The sequence below is a fragment of the Oculina patagonica genome, chromosome 1 (genome assembly GCF_052425735.1).
Source record: "Oculina patagonica isolate OP01 chromosome 1, crgOcupat, whole genome shotgun sequence".
Lineage (NCBI taxonomy): Eukaryota > Metazoa > Cnidaria > Anthozoa > Scleractinia > Oculinidae > Oculina > Oculina patagonica.
This window is the reverse complement of record NC_135758.1, coordinates 4,018,469-4,037,844: the sequence shown is the minus strand read 5'-3', so window position 1 is coordinate 4,037,844 and position 19,376 is coordinate 4,018,469. Positions and strand designations below refer to the sequence as shown.

At 39.3% G+C, this 19,376-nt stretch overlaps 1 protein-coding gene across 1 annotated transcript; it reads left to right on the top strand.

The window, feature by feature from the left end:
* Window positions 1-552: 552 nt before the first annotated feature.
* LOC144631814 (uncharacterized) lies at window positions 553-14,769 on the top strand. Its single transcript, XM_078490421.1, has 3 exons — window positions 553-658; window positions 1,906-2,607; window positions 12,875-14,769. Exons 2-3 carry the CDS (start codon window positions 1,953-1,955, stop codon window positions 14,008-14,010), a joined length of 1,791 nt encoding a protein of 596 aa, XP_078346547.1. The 5' UTR covers window positions 553-658; window positions 1,906-1,952; the 3' UTR covers window positions 14,011-14,769.
* The last annotated feature ends 4,607 nt before the right edge of the window (window positions 14,770-19,376 follow it).

The window sequence follows — 19,376 nt, the reverse complement described above, 5'->3', positions numbered from 1 at the left end:
GTTTCGCTCTTCGTTGCGGGACGCGAATGAGAGGCGGCTGTATTCGCAGGCTAGATCCAAACGGATTCGGTCCGATTTTCGGACCTGATAAGGCCTTCTGTTTACACGGGACCGTTCTGGAACCGGTCCGGGCAATTATAATTTTTACGCCCACTTTACACTTTTTTTTTTTTTGAGAATTTTATCAAAGAGGAAGGAGGAAAATGTTCAATTTAAAGTGCACCGTGGTGGTGTTGAACCCGGGTCGTTCGACTGAAAAGCGGGTGTGATGACCACTAAGCCACCAAAAGCTGGCTCCCAGATTGTGATTCGCTTTCGACGATTGGCAAAGCCCACAGAAATAAGGCCACTCACAGGTCGACTAACATTTGAGATTTCCCAATCAAGATGAGCCTAAATATGTATTGTTCAGTGCTTTACTTATGACCGCCATAGATGGCTTCAAATTTCTCTATTTCGTCGATCTCGTGCGAACACAGGGTGGTCTGCCTGTGATCCTCGACTCCACACCTTCGACCTTTCTCGATTCCAGACCTCCACTGCTAGCGTTCGGGGGAGGAGTGAAACACGATCGCCCCTAAGAACGACTGCGTGGGAGGCTACCAAACTGCAAATCGGGTAATGGCCGCTACAAAGCGAAAAAACGCGACGATAGCAGGTAAGATGTATTTTTTTTTTCGTTGGCTATGTGAGGGCCCCCTGTGATTGGACTGAAATTCAGTCTTTTGCCAAGGTTCACCCCAAGCCGGTTAGGGCAGGTGAACTTGAGACAGAACAGACTATCAGAGAGTCTTTCTCGATCGGTAGGATCCTTTAAGCCTGGTTTTCACTAGCGCCAAGCACAGCGCAAGGATAACAGCTCTTATATCTCCGTGAAAACGGCTTCGACTCGAGCAAATGCACAAGCGCATAGATCGGGCAAGTCCAAGCACCAAAATTTGTCCTTTTTGCGTGATTGCGCTTGTGCTTGCGTCGCTAGTGAAAACCAGGCTTTATTCTTTTATTTTGTTTAGGGACGGACCATTAGAAAAGTGATAGCGGGGTGGGGAATTTTCGGCTTGCACGATTTTTTTTCTGTCCCTTTCTTGTGCAGGAATTGTTTTTCGGGTGAAACCCTCTGCTCGAATTTTTTTTAGACAATTTTTTTTTTTTTTCAGACAAATGTCATGTATATTGCTACTTCATACCATGTTTTTGACAAAATTGCTTTGTTGATTATTTGCTTAATTGTTTAAATATTTTTAAAATGCTGTTGTTCATTGATTTCATCCTTTAGGGACTGTCAATAATTACTGAAGGGGGGAAAAGGGGGGAGGGGTGCAAGGGGCGGTGCAATTGGAAAAGTGGAGGCTGAAAAATATGTGACCCACCCCTTCCTTCTGCATGCTGTAACACCAATTTTAGCAAGACTGGTTGCTATTACACCCAGAAATCATATATGTACCGGTATATTTTGCAGGAACAATCATGGGCACCATACAACTATGATTCATACACAGATATTGCTGTGGACAGGCCAAAGTCATGACAACACATACAAATACCTGGCCAGCTTAAAGTTGGATCAGAGCGTTAGCCTATTATTTTGATAAAAATATTCCTCACAAGAACCCCAAATCCCTGGTGTTTGGGGGATGTGTGAAGTGGGGATTATTTATCACCTTCCCTTGTGCATCACATTATGCAATTTCTTGCAAATAACATGACAGCAGAATGTGTGATTACAGAAAATATTCATACCCGTGTTACATTGGGAAACGGGAAATTTTGAGTGGGTGGGGGATCTCAAAAGCCAAAACTTTTAAACAAGAGTATGATGCTCAGCTGGAATTTCCAGGGGAGTGGGGGCTTCAAAACAAAAGAACAACATGTGGATATAATTATGTTTCTTTAATTTGCTTTTAGGTCTGAGAATGACATTCCCAGCTAGTGGGTAAAGCTCATGTACCTTAATGGCTAAAGATTACACAAAGTGCAGCAAGAGTTTCATTCAAACTGGCCAGGAAGATTATTCATCAAGTAAAAGAACTAACACAGGAGAGAAGCCTTTTGAATGTAACCAGTGTGGCAAGTGTTTTAGTCGTTCAGGACATTTAAGGCAACATGAAAGAACACACACAGGAGAGAAGCCTTTTGAATGTAACCAATGTGGCAAGTGTTTTAATCAGGCAGGATATTTAAAGCAACATGAGAGAACACACACAGGAGAGAAGCCTTTTGAATGTAACCAGTGTGGCAAGTGTTTTAATCAGGCAGGACATTTAAAGCAACATGAGAGAACACACACAGGAGAGAAGCCTTTTGAATGTAACCAATGTGGCAAGCATTTTAATCGTGCAGACATTTTAAAGAAGCATAAAAGAATACACACAGGAGAGAAACCTTTTGAATGTAACCAGTGTGGCAAGTGTTTTAGTGAGGCAGGAAGCTTAAAAAAACATATAAGAACTCACACAGGAAAGAAGCCTTTTGAATGTAACCAGTGTGGCAAGCATTTTAGTCAGGCAGGAAGCTTAAAAAAACATACAAGAACTCACACAGGAGAGAAGCCTTTTGAATGTAACCAGTGTGGCAAGTGTTTTAGTGAGGCAGGAAGCTTAAAAAAACATATAAGAACTCACACAGGAGAAAAGCCTTTTAATTTAGCAGGAAACACAATGAAGCATACACACAAAGGTGTCAAGCCTTTTGAAGTTAATCGGCATGGTCAGTGCAGCACAGGAACAACTTGTGAGATTGAGAAGGATAAAAATACCTTCAGCATCGCTGAACTTTTAAGTGACCTAAAAGAAATCAAACAGGAAAAAGCATAAAATTACTGAGTGTCCTGTGACCAGTATTTTCACGTAGTGATTAGTGACCACTGTTATTTTTGTTGAAAATAATAAATAGTTTTGTTGAGGGAAATCTTAAAACATCTATTATGCATCTAAAAAGTTTGACAGGTGTTTTAGCCATGTAGCTCTGAGTGGGTTCCAAATATTTTTTACCCCTTTCTTCTAATGGTAACAAGATTTTCCTTGCTCAATCCCAGCCCCTGTGCAGATATCCTTACCAGTAGACCCCCTCCCCCTCCTTTTGCCTCAAATTTCTATAATTTGCCTGCAAGTGAATGTTATTTGGCTTATTCTCCAAAGAAACCTGTAATAACCTGGTTTGATATATGCCAACTATCCCAGATTTCCAGACTTTACTTCACCCCCTCCCCACTCCCACCACCTGAATCCACAGGAAATTCCCAAACACCATTAGTCTCAGACTCGTTCCCAGTCCCTACTTATTTGTTCCTAAAGGCGATAAAAGACTGGGGCAGAATGAGGCGAGGGTTGCGGAGCAGGCTGGAAAATGCGAAGAAAAAGTAGGGACTCCCTTGATGCAATGCGTTCCAGTCAAAACCGCCTCGGGAGCGACTGGGAACGAGTCTGCATTAATCTGGAGACGGAGGTTTGGAATCTTCTGGAATAACCTAATAGCATCATCCCAGACCAGAGGGAGGCAAACTCCCATAAACATAGGCACGCTAAGCGTGCAGGAGTTATTTTTTCAATTTATGGGTTGGCTTGGGGTGAAACTGGGCGATTGTCCTGTTGGGATGGTTTATGCCATGGGTTGAGCTATTTGTGTATGGCGGCCCACGGAGTCACGTTTTTGCACAAAATTTGCTTGCAAACAAAATAATTTTCACATGCATTTTGATACATCAGAACTGTTTTATTCAATAGGTAAATTTTCATCATTTAATTGAAAAATAAAAACTAATTCAATTATCAAAATGTCACAAAATGGCACGTTCGTATTCTGTTTAAAGCGGTTATTTGTTGCTAGCTTTCTAGCAACCGTAACGTGTTACTTTTGTTTGTTACGGAATACTTTTGGCTTTTTGCCAAACACTGTAACATGATATTGTTGTTTTTCTCACTTTTGTAACATGATACCTTTGTTTTTTTAAAACGAACGTAACACGATACCCTTGTTTATCTCGAAAAAGTTACGTCTCCATATTGACATTGAACGAAAAGTCCTATAATAAACGAAGTAGTAAACGAATCAAATAAAAAACCACTTTCTTCAGGAAAGTTCTTTAAAGCGCAGTACACCTGGAGTATTTGTTTCCTGTCAGAACTGTTCAACAAAGATTTTCGTTCATTCACAATGTAAATTCTATTCAACAAACAAAACTAATTGAGTTTGTCACGGAATGGCACGCTCTTATTCTGTTTTTGCTATCGATTGTAGTTGCTTTTAGCAGCAAAGTTAATACTTGTACCGGTTCATTAAATGTTTGAACGAGATGTTTTACAGTTGATTTCAGTTTACTTTGGCCGCCCGCTTTGCGAAGTTTGTTGGGAAATTGGAAACTTTGTTATGAAGTTGTCAATTTCGTTGCGAGTTTGCGAATCAAATTGCGAACTTCGATACAAAGTTCCCAACTTCGGCACGACTGAACTTTTCAAGTTTGGTAGTTGAGGAAAAACAAGAAATGTTGCCCGAAAGTTATATGGCGATTTCTGAACTCGATGATTTTAGAACTGGTCAAGGAAGGTTGAAGTAGCTTGAAGTGCAAGACAACGTTTGGGTGACCCTATTCGGCGGAATGACGGAACGGCACGACGGAATGGCGGAATGGCGGAATATCCTAAAACGAGGAATGACGGAATATCCTAAAACGCGGAATGACGGAATATCCTAAAACGCGGAATTACGGAATATCCTAAAACGCGGAATTGTGAAACATTAAAAAAAGAAGCAACAACAGCAACAAAAACAAACAAACAAAAGGAAAATTATAATTGCTAACTTTCTCAGACGGCGATAATAGAATGTCGCTAAGAATGATTCAGGTACTTTAACTTGTGGATATTCGTTGCCGTGACAGAAAAGCCAACTTGTTTACAACGGCTGCTAGCAGTAGAAAACCAGTAAACAGTAAATATACCCCATAAACGAAGGGTTCTTTATATATCTTCTTAATCCTTCGAGGCATACTCGAATGATCGAGGGAGGATTTCGTTTTTATTACACGACTAAGGCGGTCCGAGGGCCAATAACTAAATCAGCCAATCAGATTACTTTATTTCCGGTCCCGCGAGGGCCGATATTTTCCAAGTATCGGACCGGGTTTTGTCCCGGATGATCCCGCGCTAATTCCCGCGCGATTTAGCGCAAGATTTTTGCAAGATTTTTTTTTTTTTTTGCAGGATTTTTTCGTAGTTTTTATTGCTTTGAAAATAAAATGAACTTAAACACAGAAATGATTATAACTCCTTTGGCGCGCGTTAAAGTTTTCCCGCACATTGTTTTCCACGACACCTACCAGGTAGCAATTCTCACTACACAAAGCTTCCAGTCGAGTAATAAATCTCTTATTAACCACGCGCGAGGGCCGTACTGGGCGAATATTGGCCCGAGGTCTTGACAGTACGGATCGAGCGCAGCGAGGTCCGTACAAAAAAGACCAAGGGCCAATAATCGCCCAGTACGGCCCTCGCGCGTGGTTAATAAGAGATTTATTACTCGTGCTTACGGCTTGCTGAACATAAACGTTTTTTATTGTTATGACATTTGTTTCCAACAGTTTAACGTAGCAAACTCCTTTTTGATATTAAACATAATTACAGAAGGTATTAATAAATTCGGGCCGAAGTTGGGAACTTTGTATCGAAGCTCACAATTTGATTCGCAAACTCGCAACCTTTGGCAACTTCGTAACAAACTTTCCAATTTCCGAACGAACTGTAAATGTAATTTTTACTACGGTCAGGAAAGCTAGCCTCTCCAAACATACGCTCGAATAAGACGAACAACAAGTTAGTGTTGGGCCTTTTGCTCACGGCGTGTGCATTGTAAGCAGGCAAGCGTTATGAAAAACGTTTCTAATCCAGGGTTAATTCACAACTCACCAATTCCGCCTCCTACAAATCTAAAATCTTCGAACGAAATCGTTCACTACAACTGTGTCAGACTGCTTCCCCCCTTATAAACTACAATTTGATTGGTTCTGATAGTTCCCAGGATAGTACCTGAAATCTGATTGGTGTGACCAGGGTGTGACAAACAAACATACTTCACTGGCCCATCACGCCGACTAAGAGCTATTTTGAAAAAATAACTCAAAAATTGACAAGAACAGTGTCTGCTTCTGGTATTACAAGATATGTTTTTTATATGGTACATTTTCATGATTGAAATTGGTAGCTGAATAGGTAGCTTTTACAATATTCTTATTAGACTGTTCACAGCCCTCCATTTTTTCGTATTTTTTCGAACGAATGAGCGTGGGGAAAGAACGGCAAGAGAACCGACGCCAGCGCAAAACGGGTGGGGAGGGGATGGCCACGCTCGCTTTGCTCATCGATTCTCTCGCTTTTTTGCGTTGAAAAGTAGAAAGGCTGTGGACAGTCTATATTTTCATGTATATCTGAAATGAGAACATTAGAGTCATTCCAGTCCTTATTGTGAGGTTATTTGAAATGCCAAAAGATAAGGCGAAAACATCTTGTGTTTTATTTTGGAATCAATGCATCCAAGGGAAAAAATTAGTCCTTGCCAGGGCTGACTGGTAGCTTAAAATTTTCAGTGATAATCAGGCCGTCAATTTATGTTGTTCCCCAGGCACTCAGTTTATTTCACCTACACCATCATGTAAGCGTACTTAGAATATTCTAGTCCTCATCTTGGTGTATAAGGAACTGAATCAGTGAGGCTTTTAACGACCATAAAAAAAACTTGTTTTCTTCACATAACTGTTAGTGAGAAAATTATGTCATAAAAATAATATGCTGGTCACTACCTTATTGTTACTTATTTTCGCAGAACATGATTTTCGCGAATTTCAAAAAAATCATGAAATTGAAGACCCACGAAAGTTTATTTTTGACATTTTTTAATGTATTAATTTTTTATGCTTTTAACATTGATATTTTTTGACCAAATCACGAAATATCACAATTCCATTTTCGCAAAATTAAGTTCCCACGAAAATAAGTAACAATAACTAAAAGTAATTAAGCGATGCTAGGAGAAGTTAGTGAATACTGGAACAGAACACTACAGTATTTCCTGACAGTGATACAATAATGTTGGGATTTTGCTTTGCAAATTATTGATCATGACACCTATGTGGGGTAGGAGCCCATGGGGGAGGGGGTATTCTCCCAAATTACCAATAGTTATTTCTTTTATGAAATGTTAAAGAAATTGCGCGCGCTTAAACTCGTGACGTAAGCAGCGTGCATTATAACTCAATAAAGCACGCGCGTGACGTATGCAGCGTGCTTTATGGGATTATAATGAGTTCGAATTGACCAATCACAGCGCGCGCAATTCCTCGACCATTTTATAAAGTTCCATAAAGCGAGCTCCATACGTCACACGCGTGCTTTATCGAGTTATAATGCACGTTGCTCACGTCATGAGTTTTAGCGCGTGCAATTTCTTTAACATTTCTTAAAAGAAATAAAAAACTTTCTCGTCGTGCATTGTTGAGTTATATAAGCACTTGGGAATTTTTAACAACACTTGAGAAGTGCGAGAAGCACTCGGCTGCGCCTCGTGCTTCTCTATGCACTTCTCTCGTGTTCTTAAAAATTCCTGCGTGCTTATATAACTCAACCGAATGCAGTCGGGTGCGTTTTTTGTTTCTTTAATAATGAGTTCAAATTGACCAATCACAGCACGCGCAATTCGTTCGCCATTTTGTAATATTGAATAATGATCAGCATGTTAAGATACATCTTTTTGCAAAGTTAAAAAAATTTCTCTGGAGCGGTTTCAGATCCACCTTAACTTTTCGAAATTAATTGAAAAAATTAAAATGGTCAAAAGTGAATCACTGAATTAACGCTTTTAAAAGCGCAAAGGCAGGCAAAAGGCCACTTGCAGGTCGACTAACATTTCATTTAACTTAACTGAGATATCCAGATCAAGATGAGCCTAAATATGTATTGTTCAGTGCTTTATTCATAACCGCCATAGATTTCTTTAAATTTCTCCAGTTCGTCGATCTCGTGTGTCAACAGAGATTTCAGCGCGAACACATAGGGTGGTCTGCCTGTGGTCCTATTCTCCACACCTTTCTCGATTCCAGGCCTCCAAACTGCTAGACCGAGTATTAAAAATTCAAAATGGCCGCTATAAAGCAAAACTGAACGCGAACGACGATAGCAGGTAAGATTTATTTTTATTTATCCTCATGGCTGATGTGAGGGCCCCTGTGATTGGACTGAAATTCAGTCTTTTGCCAAGGCTCACTTAGAAAACACACCAAGCTGGTTTGAGCAGGTGAACTTGAGACAGCCTTCATATTTTTGTCTCAGAGATTGATCAGTTTTGGTTCGCATGGACTACAGACTATCTGATTCTGAGAGTCTCTCGTTTTTTGACTGTAACACCAATCTTAGCGAGACTGGTTGCTGTTACACCCAGAGATCATACATGTACCGGTATATTTTGCAGGAACCACTGAGGGCCACTGGTTTGTTAGCATTTTTTCCGGCGTATCACATCGAACGTTCGGCAATCGAACGCAATCGAACGATTACATTCGATTTTGTTCGGTCATCGAACGAAATCGAACTCACAAAAGATAAATGCAAATCGAACCAAATCGAACGTTCGATAAAGTCCGATGACGTTCGATTTAGTTCGGTCGTCGAACGACACCAAAGCGAGCGGCTTACGTCGTATGACGATATGATCTGAATCGAGCGAATGTTCAGTTTTCCTTCATAATTTTGATGATTACGGGGATAAATGCCCAAGTAAATGCGTCCAGCCATCTAAAGTTATGTTTCCTTTATTTCTATACTTTTTATGTCAAAATGGAGAAATAATTCTGTCACTAACAACAATAAAATTACGGTTAAAACATGTCACATACGGCGTGCACCTTCGTCCCCATGTGCAATGCTATATTGTTAAATCATATAAAGTTTTAATTCGCAAAATGTTATTCTAAAATACGGTTTTCACTTGAAACGATACAAGTTTGTTCGTACCACGAGTCAAGTTCGAAATGTTGTACCAGAAGTGCAGGAACAGCAAGATTTGGCTCTAAATGCCGATTGCGAGAGCTGATATTCCTTCTGATTCCTCTACTAACTATGATCTGTTTGCAGCTGCTTTTCAAAGAAGTAAACATTCCTTGGCATCCCAGTGAATTTGATCGTTACAGTTTTACTCACAACTGAGGCAGAGGTTCCACTTCAAAGACACAAAAATTATATTTAAAAAACACTTATCAAGGGAACTTGAACGTTGCTTGCGTGAGTGAACGGACAAGCGGCGGCTGAAATATAAGGAACAAACACCAATCGTGACGTGACGTCTAAAATATGACAAAGTGGGCAAAGGTCACGCTTTTTTCAAAGCTTGCTTGATTCCAGCTATACAGTTAAAGGCATTACTCGAAAATGTCTGGATATTTGTTGATTCTTTCACTTTTTCAGCACAAAATGAATACATAAGTAGTCAAGACAAAACAAGTTCACTGAAAAAAAAAACATAGAATTGACTGACGGGCAAGGAATACCGGTAGATTAAAGCTTTATCTCGTTTCAAAACTGTCAAAATACAAATAGGTCTTCGCGATCGCATCTGCATTGGAAAACTGTCGTGTGAAAAACCTAACTTCTAGCACTGATAAGGTCGTAATTTACCTTTGAGACATTTTTTGACATAAATAATTCTAGTCAAAAGATCTTGTTAAAAAAGAAAAGGTGAGAAAAAACATTTGACTCGAACTTGACTCGGGCTCGAATTTGACTCGTGCTATGAACAAACTCAAACGATATTTTTTATGCTGATATGCCGGGGGTTGTATTTGAGTATTTTTAATTAGATCCATCATACGATTTTATAAATGGCTTAAGTAGATACGTATTCCCGGGCGTATTAGTTGGCTCGAATATTATGTTCTATTTTGATTTAAGGAATAATCATTAACTTTTTACTCGCTCATTAGGTTCCAATTTGGTTATTTTAAATTTTAGCTTCAAGTTCAATTTCCGAACTTTATTGAACTTAATCGAATGCTTAATTCGATTTCGTTCGATTTGGTTCGAAAATCAAACTCACAGAAAAATTGTTGTCCGATTTCATTCAATGACCGAACAAAATCGAATTTAATCGTTCGATTAGATTTGATTTCGTTCGATTGAGTTCAATGAAAAATTTGTTCAATTTCGTTCAGTCTGATACACCGGGTTTAGTGCTACCCTCGTTAAATAAAGGCTTTACTTACTTACTTATTCCTCCTTCCTTCCTTGGATATTAAAATACAAAAATTCGCGTTAATTTAAGTCGCGTTAATTTTTGTTAACGTTAATTTCCGCACCGTTAATTACCTTATTACATGAAAGTTTCGCGACATGTTAATTTCCCGATTTTGAGGTGCGCATATTTCGCGACACTTAAATTTCGCGTTTTTCAGTAACACACAATTTACATTTCCTTGGAATTATTATTTAACATGCCCTCAATCAAATAAAACCTTTTCAAAAAAGGAACAGTTGAGTCGAAATTAACAAGAATGCAAGGGCGGGACTAAATCTCGGCAATAGAGTTCTCACAATGTCTACAAGTAGGTCATGCTTGTACGTGCATGAGTTATGGTTCTTGAGTCAATTGACGACAAGATCCATGCACATTGAAAATTCCTTCCTTTAGTGGTGCTAAACTTATTCTTGCTTGATTGTTGACATAACGCGAGTCACTTAATTTTCGCATCATGTTTTGTTCGCCTTACTTATTGTTCGCGTCACTTTAATTTCGCGATTTTTTGGAATCCCGAAATTCGCGAAATTAACGTGTCGCAAAAGTTTCATTTAATAAGGTAAGTGGAGCGTTAATTTCCATGGCCTTAATTTCCATTATTTTGGCCCCAATTTCTTGATGCAGGCCAGACATTCTTGACTCCTAGGAAAAGGCCTCATTTCATCAGGGTGGAAATCTGCCGGTATTACTGAAACTGTGAATAATGCGCGAGGCGGTCAGATTCTTTCGCTTAACCCCTACGTATCAAATTGAGCTAATGATTTATTCAAAACAGAGTTCACGAAGCATTACATTGTGCTTGACAATAAGATTAGAGCTTGTTTGCCTATAAAAGAAGAAAAAAAAAAGATTAGTATTTTGCGAAAGAAAAACAAAAATTGAAAATTGCATATTGACAAATCACCACCATTTGCGGAACGTTTTTAAATGTCAAAACTACAGAAATAAACATATTGATACTATATTGGCTACTATGACTAAATTTAATGAGATATCTTTGAAGCTATGACGGCATAATATCGGATAATATAAAATATTGTTAGACAGAGATTTTGAATTATCATATAGTGAAACTAATATATCTGATACTAGATTGGCTACAACCACTTAATTTAATTACATATCTATGTTACTATGAGGGCATAATACCGTAGAATTCCGGTTATAAGCCCCCCCGCTTATAAGCCCTCCCGGTTATAGGCCCATCATCCTGGAAACAAAAAAATACAACCGGTTATAAGCCCCCCCGGATATAAGCCCCCTCTACCAGATAACAGTACTGAATAGGGCTAAATGTTGCTTTATTATGTGTTTTTAACTTAAAAACATATTTCCATCAACACTCCCGTGGCTCGTTTTGAAACGTTTTTTTCATTCCGCTTATAAGCCCTCCCGAATATAAGCCCCTCCGCTTATAAGCCCACTCAAAACCGCTTACGAAGTTGTATAAGCCCAGGGCTTATAAACGGAATTCTACAGTATCGGATAATATAAAATATCGTTTAATAGACAGAGATTTGAAATTATCATATAGGGAATTGGATATAATATCTGATAATATTGTTTTAAAAATAATGAATATTTTTAGCATAATATAAATTTTTGATAATATTACCGGTAGAAATTAGACTTATTCCATCTCGATAATAGAAATCTGATAACTATCTGATACCTGATACCCCTATGATATCGCGCCTTTATCTTCATTTCCGTCACTGTATCTGTGAGGAATGCTTTGTTTAAAGCCAAAACAGTCAAGTGTCAGCTGACATGACATTTTGATCTTGCTGGCTACAACAATAAGCAATGGTACATGTGCACAATGTAACACGATACAGATCTGGACACCAAACACTTGTAATTGCAGATACCCCCAAATACATGCTAAAACAGAAATGTCAAACGGTATTATCTATGAATGTTCATAAGAACATTTTCAGCCTAAAATCAGAACAAAAATAAGAATATTCAGCCTGGTTGGAAAAACAATATTCTTATAAAATAAAAAGAGTGTATTGCTGTGGCCAAAGTCATGATAACACATGCAAATATCTAGCCAGCCAAATGAATCAGAGCGTTAGCCTATTTGATAAAAATACTCCTCACAAGAACCCCAAAGCCCTGGTGTTTGGGGGATGCGAGAAGGGGGATAATTTTCACCTTCGGCTTCCCTTGTGCATCACATTATATAATTTCTTGCAAATAACATGACAGCAGAATTTGTGGTTACAGAAAATATTCATACCCATGTTACATTGGGAAATGGGAAATTTTGAGTGGGTGAGGGATCTCAAAAGCCAAAATTTTTAAACAAGAGTATTACCCTCAGCTGGAATTTCCATGGAGGTGGGGGCTTCAAAGCAAAAGAATAACACGCAGATATAATTACGTTTCTTTTGTTTTTAGGTCTGAAAATGACATTCCCAGCTAGTGGGAAAAGCTCATGTACCTTAATGGCTAAAGATTACACAAAGTGCAGCAAGAGTTTCACTCAAACTGGCCAGGAAGATTATGCATCGAGTAAAAGACCACACACAGGAGAGAAGCCTTTTGAATGTAACCAGTGTGGCAAGTGTTAGTCGTTTAGGAGAATTTGGGCAAAATAAAAGAACTCACACAGGAAAGAAGCCTTTTGAATGTAACCAATGTGGCAAGTGTTTTAATCAGGCAGGACATTTAAAGGAACATAAAAGAACACACACAGGAGAGAAGCCTTTTGAATGTAACCAGTGTGGCAAGTGTTTTAGTCGTTCAGGAAATTTAAAGCGACATAAAATAACACACACAGGAGAGAAGCCTTTTGAATGTAACCAGTGTGGCAAGTGCTTTAAATTGGCAGTACATTTAAAGCGACATAAAAGAACACACACAGGAGAGAAGCCTTTTGAATGTAACCAGTGTGGCAAGTGTTTTAATCAGGCAGGGCAGTTAAAGGAACATGAAAGAACACACACAGGAGAGAAGCCTTTTGAATGTAACCACTGTGGGAAGTGTTTTAGTCGTTCAGGAGATTTTACGCAACATAAAAGAACACACACAGGAGAGAAGCCTTTTGAATGTAACCAATGTGGCAAGTGTTTTAGTCGTTCAGGAAGCTTAAAAAAACATAAAAGGACACACACAGGAGAGAAGCCTTTTGAATGTTACCAGTGTGGCAAGGGTTTTAACCAGGCAGGAGACTTAAAGCGACATAAAAGAACACACACAGGAGAGAAGCCTTTTGAATGTAACCAGTGTGGCAAGTGTTTTAGTCTGGCAGGACCTTTAAAGGAACATACAAGAACACACACAGGAGAGAAGCCTTTTGAATGTAACCAGTGTGGCAAGCGTTTTAGTCAAGCAGGAAACTTAACAAAACATATAAGAACACACACAGGAGAGAAGCCTTTTGAATGTAACCAGTGTGGCAAGCGTTTTAGTCAGGCACGATTTTTAAAGGAACATACAAGAACTCACACAGGAGAGAAGCCTTTTGAATGTAACCAGTGTGGCAAGCGTTGTAGTCAGGCAGGAAACTTAAAAAAACATAAAAGGACACACACAGAAGAGAAGCCTTTTAATTTAGCAGGAAACACAATAAAGCATATACGTATACACAAAGGTGACACGCCTTTTGAAGTTACTCGGCATGGTCAGTGCAGCACAGGAACAACTTGTGAGATTGAGAAGGATGAAAATGCCTTCAGCATTGCTGAACTTTTAAGTGACCTAAAAGAAATCAAACAGGAAAAAGCATAAAATTACTGATTGTCAAGCCCGGGGGGGGGGGGGGGGGGGGGTACTCAAAAAAATTTTATATGGGGAGGCTCCGCCCCGAGTTCTAACCCCTTACCCTTTTATATACCATTTTGACAGAAATTGTACCCCTTTCGTATACCTTTAAGTGAAAAAAGGTACCCCTTTCATATACCTAAAAGACGTGGCGTGGACTTAAAACAGGACTTTTTCTTGTCATTTTCATGTAGCGCTTAATTATTTAAAATAATACAGGCATAAATTACGTTTGTTCGAAATATTTTAATAAAAGGCCCTTTTAAAAACTTAAATGACAGATTTCCATACCCTTTTGTATACCTAAACTCGTGAAATCCCTACCCTTTTGTATACCTGAAGCCTGAAAAAGGTACCCCTTTCGGGCGGAGCCTCCCCGTATAGGCCATTATAGGGAGTACCCCCCCCCCCCCGGGTGTCAAGTGACCAGTATTTTCACATAGTGATTACTGACCTCTGTTATTTTTGTTGAAAATAATAAAAAATTAATAGTTATGTTGAGGGAAATCTCAAAACATCTGTTATGCATCTAAAACGTTTGACAGGTGTTTTAGCCCTGAATGGGTTCCAAAAAGTTTAGACCCCTTTCTTCTAATGGTGACAAGAGTTTCCTTGCTCAATCCCAGCCCCTGTGCAGATATCCTAACCAGTAGACCCTCTCCCCCTCCTTTTGCCTCAAATTGCCATAATTTGCCTGCAAGTGAATGTTATTTGGTTTATTCTCCAAGGAAACCTGTAATAACCTGTATTAAGAATATATGGTTGGATATACTGTATTTATTCAATTAAGTGCCCAACCTCGAATAAGCGCCAACCCTGTAGGTAGAAAAGTTAATAAGTGCCCACCCCCTCCCCCCCCCTCCCTAAAGTGCACAAGAGGAGTATAATTTGATTATTATTGAAATTGCGACTGAAATTGACTTAGTACTACTTCCTCGAAGATCGAGTTTTCTTAGTATTCTACAAAAACTTTCAATGAACAGTTAAAGTTTTGTTTTGGTACGTCTTCACGCTTTATTATTATTCATTGTTTTGTTGCACAATAAACTTACTACTTGCTAGGGCTGCAACGGTGCACCGGTGAATCGCGATATTTTTTGTAAAGATACACTCTTTTTTTTATAAGAATCTAGTTTATAAGAATATCGAGGCTGAAATTTGCGAATTTTTAAGAATATTTTAAGAATAAACCCGAGGCTGAGATTTTGAAAAGAATATAGTTTTTAGCTGAAATTAAACAAAATCAGGTATTCTCATTTCCGTCACTTTATCTCTGTGAGGAATGCTTTGTTTAAAGCCAAAACGGCCAGGCTGCAATGAAAAGCATTGTACATGTGCACAATGTAATACGATACAGGTCTGAACACCAAACACTTGAAATTGATTACCCACTACTTGCTAAAACATAAATGTGAAACGGTATTTTCTAACGACTAAGAATGTTCATAAGAATATTTTCAGCCTAAATCAGCAGAAAAATAAGAATATTCAGCCTGGGTCAGAAAAACTGTATTCTTATAAAGAAAAAAAAGAGTGTACGAATATCTGTATTTGAACAAAATATCGCAGTATCGTGAAACAAATAAAATATTCTTCATCAGCATTCAGAAATTACTAATTTTTGATGACTTTTTACCTAAGTCAAAGCTTTCAATAGCGATTTATTAAACTGAGGGACAAGGAAGGTCCATTCTAATTCACTTTTGATCACTTATTCTTTCAAGATGCGACAAGTAGTTGTCGACTGGCATAGCCTTGTGTGCCCACAAGCAAAAACATGCAGTTTATTAGAACTTTTCTTTGCAAATAGGTCTTTTACTGCTGATAAAGTGGAAAAAACTGAATTACCCAACAGAATTTAGTAAAATTATGGCACTTGTCAGCTGTATGTAATGTTGTATCGTATCGTGTATCGTATCGTGGCGCTTGTATCGAGGTACATATTGTATTATGAGAAAATGTATCGTTGCAGCCCTCCTACTTGCTAAAAATGGTGAAAATTTAATAAGCACCAAGCCTCGAATAAGCGCCCACCTCGAATAAGCCCCCACCCTCAAGGTCCAAAAATTTAATAAGCGCCCAGCCTCGAATAAGCGCCCACCTCAAATAAGCCCCCTCCTCAAGGTCCAAAAATTTAATAAGCGCCCAGCCTCGAATAAGCGCCCACCTCGAACAAGTCCCCACCCTCAAGGTCCAAAAATTTAATAAGCGCCCAGCCTCGAATAAGCGCCCACCTCGAATAAGCCCCCACCCTCAAGGTCCAAAAATTTAAAAAGCGCCCAGGGCGCTTAATTGAATAAAATAATATGGTATGCCCACTATCCCAAATTTCCAGACTCCACTTCACCCCCTCCCCCCTCCCACCACCTACACCCACAGGAAATACCCAAACACCATTTAGTCTGGGGAGGGGGGGGGGGTGGAATCTTCTGGAATAACCTAATAGCATCATCTCAGGCCAGAGGGAGTGGGTCTCCCATAAAAATTGACAAGAACAATGTCTGCTTCTGGTATTACAAGATATGTTTTTCTTTTTTGTATGGTACATTTTCGTAGCTGAATAGGTAGCTTTTACACTATTTTCGTGTATATCTGAAATGAGACCATAAGAGGCATTCCAGTCCTTATTGTGAGGTTATTTAATATGCAAAAAAATAAGGAGAGAACATCTTGTGTTGTATTTTTGAATCAATGCCTCCAAGAGAAAAAATTAGTCCTTGCCAAGGCTGACTGGTGGCCTAAAATTTCCAGTGATCATCAGGCCGTCAATTTATTGAGTTATTTTTTCAAAAAATCTTAGTCGGCGTGATGGGCCGTGTAGTGGCTCAGTCAGCAAAGTAATTTTTTACGTACGTAAAAAAATTAGAGACAATGTATGAACGACTTGCGTAGACGTGTACGCAAATATTATTAAATAACTGCAAACCGCAATTAATTTAATTAGTCTCTTGAGCGTCTTGCTCAATTCACCAATTCAGAAGTGGCGTTTGCGTTTATAACTTTAAAACAACTCGTTGAAACATTTAATGAATCGGTATAAGTATAAGTGTTTGGCAAAGAGCCAAAAGTATTCCGTAACAATTAAAAGTATCACGTTACGGTTGCCACAAAGCTAGCAACAAAATAACCGAATTAAATTAGTTCTTGCTTAAAAATGTAATACAAACAGCGGTGATAAACATTATGAAAAATCGCATTTTACTAAACTTGACGTTTCGTATGCTTTCTGTTTTTTCCCTTCCCATCACCCACCGCTCGCGCTTCGTGCTCGCTCCCAATCCTCCCACTCGCGACTCTCTATCAGAATCCGCGCTCAATCGGCCTTGGAAAAGCCTGTGGAGGAGAGACCTATATTTGCCTAACCTCCCAAGCAGATCGCGGAGAGGAATGTAACATGATCGCCCCTGAAAACGACTGCATGGAGGCTAATATATCTTTGTCTTGCTCCTCCCGTTTTCCGCTGGCGACGTCTAGTTCTCTCGTGACCTTTTGGAGTGACTTGGAAAATTAATAGTTTGAAGGCTACGATTCAAACCCAAATCCAATCGCTTTGACGGACTGAGTGTCGATAAAGGTTGCCAGGGCGCCAATGCAAAGCGCGGGAAAGTTGCGTGAGCTAAGTGAGGGCTTGCACCTGATTGGCCAAGAAATCCGCACCTTCGCTGTGATTGGTTAGCTTTATACGTTACAAGAGTTCTAGCATAAAAACAGGTTCGGCAGAACGAACAAGACTGCTTCAGCTGGACGTGGAAATGACACTCCCTTTCTTTGTTGTTGTTGTTTCCTGTCTTTCCTTAGGTTCACAGATTGTAGAAATTTCTCGATCATTAGGGATTAGGTTCTGGCCGCGATCTTTTTGCCTGATCCTCCACCAGAAATGGAAAATAAACACAAAGACGTCAAAACTCTAAACAGTAAAAATATTTATCTCGTGTCATGACGACCCCTTCCGTGAAAACAGAGTGTAAACTCTCAAAATAGCGTCGACTTCACCGACATTTTGGGGAAAATTTTTATGCTGCGACCGAAACATTAGAACCCCATTAGCCTGCATTCGGCCCCGGTTTCTGTAGACAGAAGCGACTAGGCCCGAGGCGTGGGGAGGGGGAATCCCGTATTAAAAGGACGACGATGTCCGTCTCGCTCAGGGGTGTAAATTACGGACTTGGGGCTCATTGCACTTAGGGTGTTCAGGACAGAACGTCAATATTTTTAGCCGTCGAGGTCTCGCTTAGGAATGCACGTATAAAGAAAAAAAAGTGAGGTCATACTCTGTTGGCGGTAAAGACCTATCAGACATGAAAATGGTATTTTTGAGGGGGAACAAAAAGCTTAAACCACACTCAAATTTGTCTCCTTTAGGGTTTTATTTAAATTTCCTGACGAGAATCCCCGTCCGTTTCACATGAGAACCCCCGGGTGACTAGGAGTCCCCCCCCCCCCCCACTTATGTCCAGGATTGAAGGCAAGCCGATTGTTTAATGAGTACTTCATGTTTGACTGTGTTATTTGACATTTCCATATTACTTCATATTTGACAGATTTTGGTGTGTTTTGGTGAATTTTTATAAATGAGGACACTTTGTGATGTCTGTCATTAGCGTTCAATCCTGGACATATCTGACAAGCCGACCTCGCGAGTTAATCGAGAGAAGCAAGTTTTTTTAGGTCGCAACATGAAGCGGCCGAACCAGCGACCAAGTCGCGAGGGGTCGTCCCGGGGGTTCATAGCTAAGACGAAGGACTTTATTGAAAGACTACATTTTGTCAAGTTGCCCTAAAAGTTAATCAAATAACAAATTTCTCTCAGGGTGAAGAGAGGAGAGACATTGTAGAATGAAGTGTCTTTTTGCTCAATATTGAATCTAAACCACTTTCTACATAGTCGAAGACGTAGTCATTGGGCCATCGCGCCCTTCATATAAATTATACTGATGTAATGACGATAGAAAGTTATACCATATTTGTTCCTAGCTTTCAGACCCTTCTGAACTTACTGTGTTTTTCTGGCTTTTTTATGGTAAAGTTCCGAAATTTTGACAGTACATTGTTCAATATATCCTAATTTATAATTTACCCTATTATTATATTGAACTTTTTTGTCACTCGTTAGTCTGCATGCGGAGTACACAAACCTGTTAATGATCTGCAATTAGTGACTTTTACACCATTCTTTCGCGAGGGAAAGATAAGCGAAAATTTATCCTCAGAAAGAAAAGGTACCGTCTGCTCTGTTCCTTATCTTACTGGACGGAATTTTACGATCACAAAATTTAAACCTCGCCGCAGAAAAAAGGAAAGCTTTTTAATTGCACATTTAGACACACTGAAGG

Excerpts from the sequence above, each read along its gene's own strand:
- LOC144631814 (XM_078490421.1), top strand. The coding sequence starts at position 1,953 with ATGGCTAAAGATTACACAAAGTGCAGCAAGAGTTTCATTCAAACTGGC. Across the intron at positions 2,608-12,874 it reads GGCAGGAAGCTTAAAAAAAC|ATAAAAGAACTCACACAGGA; the intron begins ATATAAGAACTC and ends AATTTGGGCAAA.